Here is a 15,075-nt window from a genome sequence, read left to right as displayed (position 1 = left end):
AATATAGGCTAAATCGATTAAATAGGGAGTCAGGTGGCTGAGCGGTTAGGGAATCGGGCTAGTAATCCGAAGGTTGCCAATTCGATTCCCGGTACTGTAAATCGCTCTTGATGAGAGCGTCTGCTAAATGACTAAATGTAAATCTCAATGTATTCCATTCGCATGGCATTACACGACTAAGCACACTTGAGTACGGTCAATTTGTTTACTTCACTCGAGATATAACGAAATATTAACATTATAGCTAACTTAAAAAAGAAAAGAACCACATGAAACGCATGCTCTACTATTTTTACAGCGTACACATTAAAACAGCGTATTGATGTATGACTGTAATCACATGAAGGTTTATTAACATTAACAACTATTTAAAGTGTAATTAACATTAACAACACACAACAATTACAATGTGTCGATATTGTCAAACGCTGACGATATCGACACTACAAACGTGTGGAAGAAAATACAGAATAATAATAACATTATTTTAACATTTCAGGCATTACAGAAGAACCAATAGTTAAAGTATAGGCTTCAGTGGGATTTTCCTGTAATTGATGGTTGAGGTAAACACCAAAGGTCACCTGAAGAGAATGAACAGTATGAGTTTATGGAACAAAATATTTATGCCAAAAAGAGACAAGTTATCAAAGTATGAGAAGGAATCATAGTGTTTTTTCGGACCTTTCCCTTGTGGTATGCAGAGAGAGACAGAAGAGGTTCCTTGGTCTTTGCACCTGTGTCTTGATTAACCCCAATCATCTGGCACCTGCCACATTGACCTGCCACCTTTAAGATAATCATAAGCATGGTCATTAGCCTTTTTGTTGTTTATCAGTCACAGAGGTCTGATCCAATTCAAAAGAAATCCCACCTGAAAATTAGTGTTTCCAATAATCAAGTGTGACCAATCATCTTCTTCAAAGGGTTCTATCCCATCAATTACAAAATTAGCTCGGAAGCGACCAATGAGCTGCTGGATATTGAAGGACGGATGGTCCTCAGTGCCCTCCTGCCTGTATCACAGTGAAAATAAACCACATAACAGATAAACAAACTATTACTAAATTAGTATAAGTTATGATGCTTACCAAACTATGTATTAAACAGGTTTCTATTTTAATTATTGTCTGCCTTAACATAGTCTATTGAACTGATTTCTGTACCTGCTGGTGATGTGTTTCAGAAGCAACTCAACACTGGCACGGTTGATCAATAAATACTGGGCTTCATTCACCAATGAGAGGGCAGAGGGCATGCCTAATAGCAGGGGTAGAAAGCCAAAATCATTTTCAAAATCAATTACATAGGACATAGGGGAATAACTGAACGGATACATTTCTATAGACACTGTCAAATTCAATGCACCTTGTTCAAGACCATTTTTCATGTCACGAATGCCATCAGAACTTTGTCTAATGAGGCGACAAGGCTGTCCAAGGAACTCTGATAGCCATGATGCTGCCTCCTCGCCACAATCCACTGTCTTTACCCTTGGGTAGAGGAATGATCAGTATAACTGCAATGACTTGAAAGTTATTATAAAATCTTGTACGATAAAAAGTCTAACTCACCTGTCACCACAGACTTTGCTTTGACAAACCTTATTTCTCTGGAGGGTCTCATTGGGGATATTCAAGGGAACATAAATTGAATCCATTCCTTAGAACCAAAAAACAACCTTTTTTTGTAAGACTTCTGACACAGAAAATTAATCATTTGAATCCATCTTTGTTCCTAAAGCATTGTAAAATAGAATGTACCATCTAACCTGAGGCATGCAGGTGGAGTGTGTTTGAGGGAAGGTGAACTTGAGGATGAATAAGACATAAGCGTGCCTCCCTCTTCTGGCTCAGACAGATTCCATTCCCATTCACCACCATCCAGCCTCTGTCATAAAGCAGCCCCTGAGGTCCCATAGGCCAGTCACAGACCTGCAAATGATACACACAGTTCCATGACGACACAGCTAGCCCAATACACATTATTAGTGTGAATTTTGGTCTCACTTGGGACCTGCAGTGCTAAGGTTTTAGTTCATTTTGTGGACATTACTTAGTTCTATATCTATAGCACAAAGCATCCAACTAGAGACAATTAGAAGATGGTAGAGACTTAAAGTGTATAATGAGTGATAGTATTGTTATGGTACACTATATAAGGACTGAAGATGTACACTCTTGTACTCCATGTTAAGACTTGATTACCTCATGCTGTACACTAGAAGGAAATAAGTCCATGGAAAATACATTAGTACTTCTTAACTCTATTGTTTATAAGTAACCTAGAATGAAATGTTCAATTTTTCATTATCTTTACCTTGTTCATTAATTTACAACTCTTTGTAAATAGTAAAATAATTGGACAGATAAAGTGTTAAGTCACTATCATTTGGTTACCAAACATTTGACAACTGTGAAAGAAAATGTCAGTGCAATAAGCAATTGTTGAAATACAATCTGAAGGATCTAGCAATCAGAAAGATGTGTAATTTTGAATGTTCCAGATAACTGTAATCTCCCTGGAAGATTTACCGACTGCCCAGAAAACAATACAGAGAAGAAAAACGTACAGACCTGAAATGCTGCACAGGATTTGATGGGATATATGTAAATGTTCACCAGAGTGTGGCCCTTCCCATGGGTGCTGGTGTCTTTGGTTGGGGCATTGTCTTCAAAAGTGTTTACGGAAGGTTCTGTAGTGACATGTATCGCTCCTCTGTGAAAATGTCCAGCTTTCTCCTCAGTTGTTCTGCTAATCAGATCTGGACTGGAGTCTTCTAAGGAAGTGGCTGATTTCAGTCTTTTCCATCTCTTTTGATCCACCTTTACAGGTTTCTCTACAAAGCAGTCTACAACAAACTTCAGGAAGGTCTTGCAGTCTTGAAAGGTTGACATGTAGCCAAAGGAAATACGTACAGATCCTGTTGGTCGGCCATCCACTAGGTCTATGTTATCTCCACACACATGACCAACCTTGAGGTAAACAGCAGAATTAAATAATAATAATCTATAAAATATATGAAATATTTTACAATTATTGGATTGGACACAACACGATTGGACCCCCTTGTGGCCCCCCTAAATGTATGAATAATTATAAACATGTTATTTTGCCTGTTCACGCCTGCAATGCAGTGAAGAAAACAATATGACCACAATCATGTTTAATGTAACTGGTCTCTCCAACAGTACAACTGGCTACAGCTTTCCCCCCCCCTGCTTAAAGTAAAAGGTACATAAAAGGTACACTTCATGACTCACTTGTAAGTTTTTCTTCACCTCTTGATCTGATGTACCAAGGAAAAGCTGACAGGCACCTATATTACAGAAGCAACCTGTGCGCACATGGATGTTGAAAAGGCTCGCCAGCTTTTCGACCTGAACAGAATAAGATATCGGAGGAATGCATCAGAAAGTGGAATTACATTTTTGTAAGCATTCATGTTTACTGTAACTAGATACAGTATTTGTTGACTAAACTTGATGATAATATCTGAATGTAAAATACAGTCTAGTGCCACTGAATAAAAACAGAACCACTTGAATTAACCTGGGAGTATCCAATGGTATGTCCGTGACAGTCAATCAAGTTGAAATTGAGGATTGGTCCTTGTGTGCTTGGACTCTCAAACTCACTGGCAGTGTATATCTGTGCCACTGGTTTACCATTGTTATGGTGAAGACAGGATAGCAACATGTAGGTATAGCGTGCTAAACCAAATGTGTGCATCTGGATCTTGTCCATGTCACCTGAAGCAGAAAATGTAAAATAAAAAGGTTGCTGTTTAACTGTGTACTCAAGATGACAAATCTAGTGTGAATAATGGATCATGTTATGGCTTTGCAATACCTGTTATTGTCTGCAGAGCATCAAATCCATGATTTAAAGAAATTATGTCCAGGAAAGATAGAGTGCCATCTTCAAACCTATACCAAGAAAAAGTGAAATAGACTTAACCGTTTGTAAACATATCCAACATCATAAATCATGCTCACAGATTAAATGTTTTACTTATCTAATTTGCTACCTGTCAGAAATGTTTGTTGTTTGCACGTAGTAATCATCGCCTGCAAGGTAGGCTGCAGCCGTCCCCCCTCCAAAGTAACCCTTCCTCAGAAAGGCTGCAGAATCATTCCTAACCAGCAGAGCCCCCAAACCAGTGGGGAAGCCAAACATTTTGTAGAAGGAGATGGGAATGAAGTCAGCAGAGTGCTCCTGCAAGTCCAAGTGAGAGCAACTGACATAGGAGGCAGCATCCAGCAGGACAAACCACAAGCCTTGGTAGTCACTTGCTGGGTAGAGCTCCCTTGCCTTGATGCCTTTCAAATAACTCAGTGGATATTTTCTGCCTGAGAAGTTGCTCTGAGCTGGATAACAAAAAAGATGTGGAGTCTGGCAACCATTGCCTTTATTCTGTGGCCCATCTTTGGCTCTCGTCTCCACTTCCTGCGGTGAGACAGGGAGAGTAACTACTCCCAGGGCTGAAGTCACTGCTCTGATGCCCACCACTGAGGTATGGTTGTCAGTCAGGTAGCAGAACTGACTCCTGCCCCCTGCCTCTGTTGCAGTAGGAGACCTCCAGGGAAAACTCTCAGCCACTAATTTGAGTGCAGCTGTACAGCCAGAAGTGAAAATCACTGAGTATTCCTCAGATGTGGTGTTGAAATGCTGCAATACCCTGAAATAAATTGCAAGTCTATTATAGCAAAATGACATTGAAAATGAGTGTTCACTTCTTATTACTCACTACTTATTCAGACATTCAGTGTGAAGGTCTGCTATGTAAGGCAATAAAGATACCTGTCTCTGACACGCTCCACTGTATCATATGTTAGTCTGCTGCTGGGGTTTTGGCTGTGAGGGTTACCTATGGGGGACAATGTCAAAGTCCAGAAGTAAACATTCTGTTAAATTAAAATATCACATAGTGTCATAGGCTCATGTCTGAAATGTTTACAAGGCTAGACACGTATGTTCACCTAGTGAGTGACCTTGTGAACATATATACATGAGCAATTCACTAGTAGTAAGAGCTCAAATATATTTGCAATACAAAGGTAGGTTATTTTCACAGTCTTACCATACACATTTGTGGAGATATCCTGGCAGAAGTTTCTCACCAGCGATTCAGGATATAGAGTGGCCGCAGCATGATCCAGGTAAGTTATTTCTGTCAAAAATGGGATGGAATCATTTTACTCATGGCTATATTTTCAATAAGTGTAAAACTGCACCTTCATGTAAGAAGCAGCGTTGTGATCATTGGCATACGATAATAGAACGAGTCACTCTTCAACGAGTTTTAAGATGTCATGTTATGACACCGTTTCTCCCTCTCCAAGAAATATTTCGTAGCCATTTGTTCCAAGATGTTTTTTCAATAAATTGATAAGCAATGGGCTGAAGCAACAGTCGGCAACACCATAGTCTACCTCTAATCCTTCTGAAGTCCTGTTGTAACACATCAGACAAGTTACGTATGTAACCGTATTTCTTCCACACTTCCTTGTAATTGTCAAATGTGCATAGTTTTGAAAAATCCAGCGGTTTCTCCTGCATGTTGATGTATAGTTTTGAAGTGTTTCAGTGTTTTTGACAAAGTTCGAAGTCCATCCATAGGCCCACCTCTTTGGTGCTCACGAGTTTGAATGTATCGAAACGATTTACTTTGGGTTCCTCTTTTCAGAAGGACACGGATTCCTCTAACCCAACCATCAACATTAAACAGGAAACATCGATCTGCCAGTGTGTGTATACGCAAACTTGTTTTAATCGAATTTAGAAACTCTACAGGAGGTTCGGTAGGGGGCAATAAAGGAGCTAAGTTACATAAACACATTGATATGTAACAATATTAGTTGTTGCACAGTAACAGTGCTCTCAAGTCTCACGCTATCGCCGTGAGACTACATTCCAGCCATATATTTCAGCTGAGAAGTAAGGGATCACTTGTCCCACTATATAATGGACGAGGCGCAGGCATACTGAGATGATAGATGTCTAGATTTATACAGAGTGATGCCAATCAGTCTCACGCCAGTCTCAATCTCACGCCAAACTTTGTATAAAACTTGAGAGCCCTGACAGTAATAACTCCATATCACCAATTGCTAAACTAATGGAATTGACATCTGAAGGCCTGTGGCTATAATACTATAAGATGGGTCTCTATGGGATATGAGGACATAGCTCCTCTAGATAGAAATAAATGGTAAATGTACTTAGAAATGTCTGTCTTTGCATCAGCCACTCATGTAGCCCTATCCAGTGTCTGTCTTATTTCAATACACCCACACAGCACATATAAAGCTGCTAAGAGGGAGCCTGCAGCCTGTTTTTTTATGTAGGAAGGTTAAGCACATGGTCTGAAAGAGACTGACATGAATCTAACAAAGGATGTTGTTGTCTCCTTGCAGTGAACAGTAATTAAATATGCCACTTTTGCTTCGCTGATTCATTTCCCTTTACAATTTAAGATCTCAGTTGAATGCATCTCTGGTGCAGAGTGCTGTATTGTGTCCACTGTGCCCTCATTACTGGGTGTAGGAGCTTGGCGTGGGGGAGGGGCAGAGGGGGGTCAAAGCACCCCATGAAGACATTGTTTCATTCCAAACATAACTAAACACTTTATTGTACACTTCTGCCCTCATTGTGTTGATGGTCATGCCTAGTGCTCTTCTGAACTAAATAAAAATTGACATGGAGGATTTATTTTTAGTACTAGTGCCACACTTAATCTGCCAAAGAGTCTAAATGGTTAGCACGCTAATGGTACAAAAAACTGTCACAGACCGATCCCTTTGGGTTACCCACTGTAGCTGGCTTGTTTGGTTTTGTTGACCACAGAAAATAGACCTCCATAGCTTTCCTTAGTGGCTGTAACTAGCACTGTATCTGTACTGGCCAGTTTCCAGACGAAGAGACACTTTGCCCTGCCCTCAGGCCTCTCCATCAAGCAGATCCCTCTACTGAAGACCGCCTCTCTTGTAGCACTGACAGGGAGAATTAGGCGAGGGATGCGGGTTCACTTGCCCTGTGTAGAGGCTTATCTTGGGCTAAGCTAGGGGACGGACTAATAGCAAAGCCAGCCTCACTCGAGCCGGTCTGAGGGCACAGGCAGCCATCTGTCCACTCTGTGCAATAACTGACAACAAAGGGGGCAAACATTTAACAAGGACTGTAAAATAGAGGACTATTCATTCTTGAGAGACAAGGGGAGAGACGAGGGACCATTACACTGTAATAGAAGGTCAGTGTTTCATGCTAACTGTTTTTGTCACATTACAGGCCATCCAATCCTCAGGACTAACAGGATTATGGCTCTCAACTGGCTGTGTAGCCCTTGTAATATTGTGTCAGAGAAGACTGCTATAGAGGTTTGCTTCAATACATTTTATATTTAATCAACGGTTTTTAATAACTTTCAAGTGGGGCTGAAATATCTCAGACCTTCACCTTAAGGCAGAGTGGTCTTGGTAGCTTGCTGCCTTGAGTTGAAGAACACTTAAACCACTAGACTGAGCAGTCAATGGTCAGATCATCGTTGTGAATGTTGTTTAGTAGTTTTCTATATAAATATAAATGGAAGAAAAATATATGGTTTGGGTTAAACTTGTTTCTGCTCAGTTGAATTAATTAAACTGCATTTGTAAAAGTCAAATTTCAAAAGTCAGGTATCTGCCCTTTTTCACCAGGATTTTGTAAAATATTTATTTTTTAGATACAGTGCCGTTATCTGCCTCTATTTTATGACAGGAATTTGTTACTACCATGTAATACTCTGATGTAACCAAGCGCTAGGCCCTATGTTTATGAGATCACAAAACATACTCTATTTAAAGTAATTGCGTATCTCTGAATGTTTGCTGCAATATTGTGTAATCTTTTTTTCTAAAACTTAAAATGTTAATGATAAAATTCCCTCTCATTGTTCTCAAAACTTGGGTTACAAAAAAGAACATGTGCACGCGGAAATTATGTTCAATTTCATTGATCTTAATATTATTAACATCATTTTTTTGTCTGGGAGGATTTTGGTTGCCGTTGCATGGGATGTTAAATTAGATCATCTGAATCTGAAATCATGGTGATGTTATATTCTGAAGTCTTGAGTGGGTGCTGACATGCTAGAGGTGACAGAAATGGGTCAAAAGGGTCTTAGCATTAAGCAAACCAATCCAGGCCTATAGGATTAGGCTTGTGATGTTTCTGTTTATTTGATGCATTTAGTGTAACCTTATCATGCCATAGAGAAAGGAAGACTCTAGTCAGGCCTTCTATCCCATTGCTCGTCTACAACCTCAAGTCCCTAATACTATTGTCTGGATTAAGGTCTTCTAGTTTGTCTGGCATGGTCAACAGTGACTGGTTTATGTTGCTTGCTGTAAATAGACTTGAGCTTCTAGACATTCTTGCTTTAAGTTGACAACCTTTAGAATGCACAACATTTACTTAAAGGAATTTCAAAATATTGGTTATATATATATTTTTATATATATATAAGAAAGTAAGGATTGTATTGAGAAAAATGCGCCACATTTTCTTTTATTGTGTCATTGTCTAATACATTTGGTCCAGTGTGTTAATTTCACGTCTTTTTTAGGTGTGGCATGGCGGCAGAGAGTTATCTTCTTCCATTAGTTGATGTAAGTAACTAAAAAAGTCAAAGTCATGCATCACGCTTTTTGTTGATTATAAATATGTGTAGTGTGTACAGCAAAATTACATGGTGAAGGAATAGATTGAATTATGGATTGTATGAAGGAGAAATCCCACATCAGGTCATGGAATCTCTTCACTTTTGCTGTGTTGTGTTCAGAGAGATTCCACTATAGCTTTGCAACTATGACAAATTACGCTAAGTGAACAGTGAGACATTGTGCTCTCTCAGTGTGATATTTGCAAGCTCTTTTTAAAGATGGTCACACAGACATCACTTGATCTGGGCCCGATGGGCACAAGCAGCTCCTTTAGTTGTTATCTGAAAGAGTCACAAGTTCAACTTAGCCAGAACTAATGAGGAAGTCCCATGTGTAGAGAACATTAGTGGTGATGCTGATTTTACACAGGTTACTGTAACCACTGTATCATCTACAACGTTTTAATACCCACAACAAGAAGTCTTTACCATGAAGAAAAACATGGAACTATTTACTATACATATATGTAGGAACAATTGACAGTGTAGTCTACAGAATTATTGTGATTGATTGTAATACTGACTACATATGCATAAAACACCTGATTAGCAGTGATTTTACAGTGACCGTTATGTATATGGAAGATTTGTGCATACAGTACATCTGTTTGATTATGGAATAACTGATTTAAACGGTTCAATGGTTGTGTTCACAGAGCGTTTAGTGTGAAGTTTAGCAGTCTCAAGACCTTTGTTTGAAGTGAAGATGTCTGACAAGGAGGAAGTGTGCTCAGATGGAGGGTTAAATGTTACTCTCACATTACGACTCCTGATGCACGGCAAGGTAATTGCACACTTTGAAAAGAGCAACAATAATTCATACTTTGAAATGTTTTCTTTCCTTTCATCTTTTGTTGTCCCTTTGTTCACAGGAAGTGGGAAGCATAATTGGAAAGGTATATGGATTTTATCGTGCATAATCATTTGTATCTTTGTGCCATTCTCTCTACCTCACATTGTCTATCTATTTAATTCCTTTCAGAAAGGGGAAACTGTCAAAAAGATGAGAGAGGACGTGAGTAATGTTACATCTGTCCTAAAAAATGGAATGATCCTGTCTTCATCCCGATGTCTGGTAAACTTGATGTATGTTTTTAGAGTGGGGCCCGCATCAACATCTCAGAGGGTTCCTCTCCAGAGAGAATAGTCACCATCACTGGACCAACTGAAGGCATCTTCAGAGCTTTCTCCATGATTGCAGAGAAGTTTGAGGAGGTAACCAGTGGCACTGGAATTTGATCTGAAGACTTTTATGTTCATTCTTGGATCACAGTTTCACTCCATCGTTTAAATATAAAAATATATTTCAGGATATTACAGCTGCGATGACAAACAGCACAGTAACGAGTAAGCCGCCAGTGACACTTCGTCTGGTGTTTCCAGGAAGTCAGTGTGGCTCCTTGATAGGCAAAGGAGGTTCCAAGATCAAAGAGATTAGAGAGGTAGGTGTCATATCTTCTGGGTCTTCTATATCATGTACTCTATGTTGTCATGTCTATTGTAATCTGACACACAGTCTTTTTTCAGCAAGTTGCCATGTGAGAGGTTCATGTAAGAGTCATAAACATACAAACATGGGGAGCAGAATGTTTTTGATTTGCAGGGATTGAACAACAACTTGGTGTCTCTCTTGAGTGAATGGGAACTATTTATGTGTGCACCTCATCAAAACATGCACAGAATTGAATTTGTCAATATCACAGAAATCCTGCATGTTTAAGCAAATACATTCTTGTTGAAGGTCTTGTCTATCTCGTCTTCCTCCCATGGTGTTCAGACCACAGGAGCCCAGGTGCAGGTGGCTGGGGACATGCTGCCAGACTCCACAGAAAGAGCTGTCACCATCTCAGGCACTCCTCCGGCTATTACACAGTGTGTGAGACACATCTGCTCTGTTATGCTGGAGGTAAGCATTTGTATCACTTTGAATGACATTTAATTACTTTAATCTCAAATGTAAAACTATTGAGACCTACTTACATGAACAAGTACTTACATGATTTTACCTTGCTTTTCCCAGTCACCACCCAAGGGAGCAACTATTCCATATCGTCCTAAGCCTCCGCCGGGACAAAACCATGCAGTATTAGCACATCAACACGCCGCACCAGTGAGTACCAATTTCATTCAGCCACTGCTGGTTATTATTGTTGTCTCTCTAACAGTTACAACATTTTTGCATTATAATTAGCTACATTGAAGCTTTTAGTCTTGATGATGTTGAATGTAGATTTATCGAATTGATCCCAGCTTTATGTCAGTAACCATTTTCACGTCAATGTTTAACATCTCCACCACTAGAGGGAGATAAGAGCATTTCCAATAAGGAGACCTTTGTATAAGGTTGTAGGTAGCCAGGGGTGGTGGACCCGCTGTAGCAGACAGATGAAATACAAGTCTATAGCCTTGGGTCAGAACTTTTGTGATAGATGTGTAGACAAAAGCAGCATGAACAAGCATTTCTTCCTGTCCAGCTGCCTCAATGGTCTTCAGTGCTAGAGAACAAACCCTTTCATGCTGTCATGTGACATCCTCATGGACTGTAACCCTTTTCTCCCATCGCCTTTGGCATGCTACATTATGACCTGTCACACATATGCTTATGCAATTGAACATTCTAGCCACGGCCACATTTTTACAGATGACCTTTATAAAAATGTAGGTGGATCGAACCCATGGATCTAGATAAGAGCTATTCAAAAATGGGACATCATTGAATTATATTTTCAGTTTGTCAACTAAGCACTAATGAAGATCATGGATTCTACAGTATATTGATTCAAGACATAATGTGACATATTTTGAATTGATAAAAAGGAATATATATTTTTGTAATCTGAATTGCTTTTCAGGCCTTTGCTTTTCAAGGACAGTATGCTTTCCCTCATCAAGATGTAAGTGTATTTGTCTGATCAAATGACTCGTATTCCTATTACCCTCTCCTGCCCTCCACCTTCCAAGCCACTACTTTGCCCTCAGTGCACCCAATTCAGCAAGGATGAAACATTAACACAGCCCTAAACCATAGTAATTAATAATGACTAATATAGCAGCCTACTTTGTTAAAAAAAAATATATTTGTCCTGTAAACAGAAACACATTCCTTCTTGCTGATTATTTCACATGCACTTTTGACATAACACCTTCAGAAGCCAGCATGATTTTGAAGGAAAATGTCCAATTATTTCCAAAGACTACACAGAACCACGCACACGCGCACACTCTTTGAAACATATCTTTGTGTTTGAATGATAGATGGGCTGTTTTGTAGTTGTCAGCTCCTCTGAAATAATCCATGATTGGCTAGTTCTAACTACCTTCCTACCCTGCAGTTGACCAAGCTTCACCAGTTGGCTATGCAGCATATCCCCCTCCCTTCCCTTGGGCAGAGCAACCCTACCTTCCCTGGTACGTACCCAAGGCTCCCTGGGGAAGTCCATCTATCCCTCTGTTTGTCCTCCTGCTCTCATCACACCATCAAAAACACCTTTTTTTTTTGCTTCAGAGAGGAACCCCTTTCCTTTTAGTGTCTCCCATGATTTTGCTCCCTGTTTTTTCACATAAAAACAGAACCGGATGAGACGATGTAGAGAGACACAGAAACACATCCTTAAAGTATCCACCTCATATCTGGACCACTACACAATGAACACACACTTTTTTTAGTAGTGGCTCTTGTCCCGGGTTACTGAGTTTCTTTTCCCCCTAACCTCCTTTTCATACCCTCTCATCTCACTAAAACCTCCCCTTGACCTCTGCCATGTCTCGCCTGTGTCTCTGACATCCTCCGCACCGTCCCTGAGCTCCACCATTCCATGATCTCTGTCTGCCAACTAACAATGGGAAAGCTAATGACTTTGAGCAAACAGGCCGAATTGTGGTCTGGCCATGATGTAGGAAGAGCACTTACTGACATGATTTTAGGTTTGTGAAAAACCTTTCTGCTGTGGAATGAACATGTCAAATGATACATTAGCAATGGTCTTTAAATTTGTGTGAGACATTTTATTTCCAGTTTGTATGACTTTTTAGACAATGTTTTAAAATATGTAATTATGTTATTATTCATGTCCATTTCTACATGTCAATTTACAGTTGAGCCATTTACTGTTACCAGAAGGACTGGATGATGATGCTTTAGTATTTCTTGAGCGCAAAAATTAACTATTTGTATATTAGTAACTATCTCATGTCTCTTTATACAGGAATGGATGCCTCTGTCCCCACTAGTTCTCAAGAGCTGGCTATACCTAATGACGTATGTCTCTCTTAATCTGTATGAGAGTTTGCATCACAAATCACAGAAATTTAAGCTGATTACTTATTTTGATGAACAAATCAAATGCTGCCTTTTGATAAGAGTGATAAAGCTTATTACATACATGTCATTTACTTCTGCTGTCTCTCCCCCTAGTTCATTGGCTGCATTATTGGCAGACAGGGCAGTAAGATCAATGAGATTCGCCAAGTATCAGGAGCTCACATCAAAATAGCCAGCACCACTGATGGATCTCCCATGCGCCAAGTCACGATCACAGGCTCTCCAGCTAGCATCAGTGTGGCTCAGTACCTCATTAATGCCAGGTAAGACCCACCCCATTACCCACAATAAGGTCATCCATGAATCCTCGGATCTGCAATGTTGGGCTCTAGTAGTCAATATTGAAGTGAACTAGAATCGTTCCGTTTAGGAACTGACATTCAGTTCCCTGACAGTCCACTGTTCCATTCTCATTAAAGCATGAAATCCCCTTTTGTTTTGTTTTATTGTTTTTTAACACATAACATTCCTACTTTGATTCTTGTTTTGTCCTTTCTCTCATTTCCCCCCATGTCTTACCTGTTTTCTCTTCTCCATGGATATACTCTTTAACTTTGTTGCTCACCCCTATCTCACCCTATCCTCCCACCTCCAACCCTCTCCACAATGCTATCTTCCCTGTATTTGTTTGCAGCTTAGAGATGGCTAAATACACCATGCAGACTGCTTCCGCTGGCAACCCTGTTGACCTCAACATGAGCTTCTCTCAATCTGCTCCTACTGTCTCCACACCTACCTCTATGGCTGTCCTGGCTGCCTCCACCCAAGCCCCCAACACCATTAACGTCCACTCTCCCTCCACCCTACCGGCCATCCCCACCCCACAGCACTATGCTGTCCCTGTCTCCAGTCTGCTTGGCATGAAAACCCTCCCTGTGCTGGCAGTCCACCCAGCCTCTGGTCTACCGCAAGGTCTATCCCCTTACAACACTAAGATCCAAACTGCTGGGATGAAAAAATCTGACCGCCAAAAGTTTGCGCCGTATTGATATACAAGCTTTCTTGGTCTTTGTATTGGCCATGTTTCAACTGCAAACACAAACCGATGTTTAATTTGTACTGATCTTACAAGCACTGTCTAGAGAGACAGTCAGAAACAAATTGCATACTTACCAGAATATTAAGGTCAGTAGGGTAATGCTTTGTTACCTGCTACAGGTAAAATCAATGACCTACATAATAAAGGGAAAGGCAGTTATATGTCAAGTCAAGCATTTCTCTTTTATAGACATGAACATGTATGGCATGGCAGAGCACAGGGACTATAGAGGCTCATCAGCAGCATAATAACAAGCAAAGCTGATCTTCTTTATGTGCTGGAATTGTGTCCCACTGAAGTTTACAAAAATAATTTTTCATGAAATTTCTAGCTCAAAAGTTTTCTTATATGTGCTCTACTGACAATTTACTGAAAGTACTTTTTATTTTTTATTGGTATAAATAGTTAACCAGTCATTTAGATTTTAGAAAAAGCAGACAGTGTCACATTAAATTACACTTCTACCTTTCCAGGAACGTATTGATGCATTTTTCCGTAATTACTGTGAAGTTTATTTTAATGACAGTTGTTCCACTCCTTTGTTCCTCTGTCATATTTCCTCCTGTCCTTTCTCAATAGGCTCTCCTCAGTGGTAGCAGGCTTGGGTGTTCTGTAGTAGCGTTTCACAGTTGCAGTTCTGGCGGGATTACCCTAATGCCACATGGATTCTTGTGGATTTGACTCTACACAATAATCATGTAGGGTTGGACTGGCCAAACTCCTATAGGGATGTTTTTGCTAGCTGTTATTCTCTAAAATCCATATGAATTGAGTTGCTACAATATTCATATTTTGATCTGCTTTCAATTTCTAAGGTTGATGCAGAACAAATTCTAACAAATATATGTCTTTGTGTTTGTAGCCAGTGTCTACCCTTGGTTTTGGTAATGAGCTCTCCATATTTGTTACATTTTGTCATATGCAGAATTACCTTGGAATAAATAGAGCTTTTTATGATTACAAAGTGGTATTTTTTATTTTGTTTTGCACTGCACAATTTAACAATTTTGTAGT

General features: G+C 39.8%; 2 protein-coding genes across 3 annotated transcripts; one reads left to right on the top strand and one right to left on the bottom strand.

Annotated features, from left to right (window-relative positions):
- Positions 1-351: 351 nt before the first annotated feature.
- mocos (molybdenum cofactor sulfurase) lies at positions 352-5,562 on the bottom strand. The gene is made up of 15 exons (XM_067236106.1): positions 5,436-5,562; positions 5,084-5,173; positions 4,804-4,870; positions 4,031-4,681; positions 3,853-3,929; positions 3,553-3,752; positions 3,264-3,380; positions 2,577-2,975; positions 1,772-1,934; positions 1,575-1,662; positions 1,369-1,493; positions 1,167-1,260; positions 875-1,016; positions 685-789; positions 352-584 (listed from the first exon to the last, which is right to left on the bottom strand). Exons 1-15 carry the CDS (start codon positions 5,560-5,562, stop codon positions 483-485), a joined length of 2,547 nt encoding a protein of 848 aa, XP_067092207.1. The 3' UTR covers positions 352-482.
- A 3,041-nt stretch (positions 5,563-8,603) lies between these two features.
- zgc:110045 (uncharacterized protein LOC664755 homolog) lies at positions 8,604-14,710 on the top strand. 2 transcript variants are annotated; one of them, XM_067236049.1, is made up of 13 exons: positions 8,604-8,648; positions 9,358-9,485; positions 9,574-9,597; positions 9,684-9,716; positions 9,800-9,916; positions 10,012-10,143; positions 10,479-10,607; positions 10,722-10,811; positions 11,554-11,595; positions 12,034-12,109; positions 12,907-12,959; positions 13,116-13,285; positions 14,641-14,710. In XM_067236049.1, the coding sequence occupies exons 2-13, from the start codon at positions 9,408-9,410 to the stop codon at positions 14,675-14,677; spliced, it is 981 nt and encodes a 326-aa protein (XP_067092150.1). In that variant the 5' UTR covers positions 8,604-8,648; positions 9,358-9,407; the 3' UTR covers positions 14,678-14,710. The 2 variants fall into 2 exon arrangements, with proteins under 2 accessions (XP_067092150.1, XP_067092149.1); XM_067236048.1 differs by lacking the exon at positions 14,641-14,710 and adding an exon at positions 13,657-14,011.
- The last annotated feature ends 365 nt before the right edge of the window (positions 14,711-15,075 follow it).

Source organism: Osmerus mordax, chromosome 5, assembly GCF_038355195.1.
Source record: "Osmerus mordax isolate fOsmMor3 chromosome 5, fOsmMor3.pri, whole genome shotgun sequence".
NCBI classification, from domain to species: domain Eukaryota; kingdom Metazoa; phylum Chordata; class Actinopteri; order Osmeriformes; family Osmeridae; genus Osmerus; species Osmerus mordax.
The sequence above is the reverse complement of the archived record's forward strand: the minus strand, read 5'-3'. Positions and strand labels throughout refer to the sequence as shown.

What these genes read in the sequence shown, in the direction of transcription:
- mocos (XM_067236106.1), bottom strand. Translation starts at nt 5,562, where the DNA reads ATGCAGGAGAAACCGCTGGATTTTTCAAAACTATGCACATTTGACAAT. An exon ending in ACAACAAACATTTCTGACAG is followed by an intron (nt 3,930 to 4,030) that starts GTAGCAAATTAG and finishes TTCTTGGTATAG; the next exon opens with GTTTGAAGATGGCACTCTAT. An exon ending in AATCCTGTGCAGCATTTCAG is followed by an intron (nt 1,935 to 2,576) that starts GTCTGTACGTTT and finishes TATCATTTGCAG; the next exon opens with GTCTGTGACTGGCCTATGGG.
- zgc:110045 (XM_067236048.1), top strand. Translation starts at nt 9,408, where the DNA reads ATGTCTGACAAGGAGGAAGTGTGCTCAGATGGAGGGTTAAATGTTACT. An exon ending in GACTCCTGATGCACGGCAAG is followed by an intron (nt 9,486 to 9,573) that starts GTAATTGCACAC and finishes CTTTGTTCACAG; the next exon opens with GAAGTGGGAAGCATAATTGG. An exon ending in AGCTGGCTATACCTAATGAC is followed by an intron (nt 12,960 to 13,115) that starts GTATGTCTCTCT and finishes CTCTCCCCCTAG; the next exon opens with TTCATTGGCTGCATTATTGG.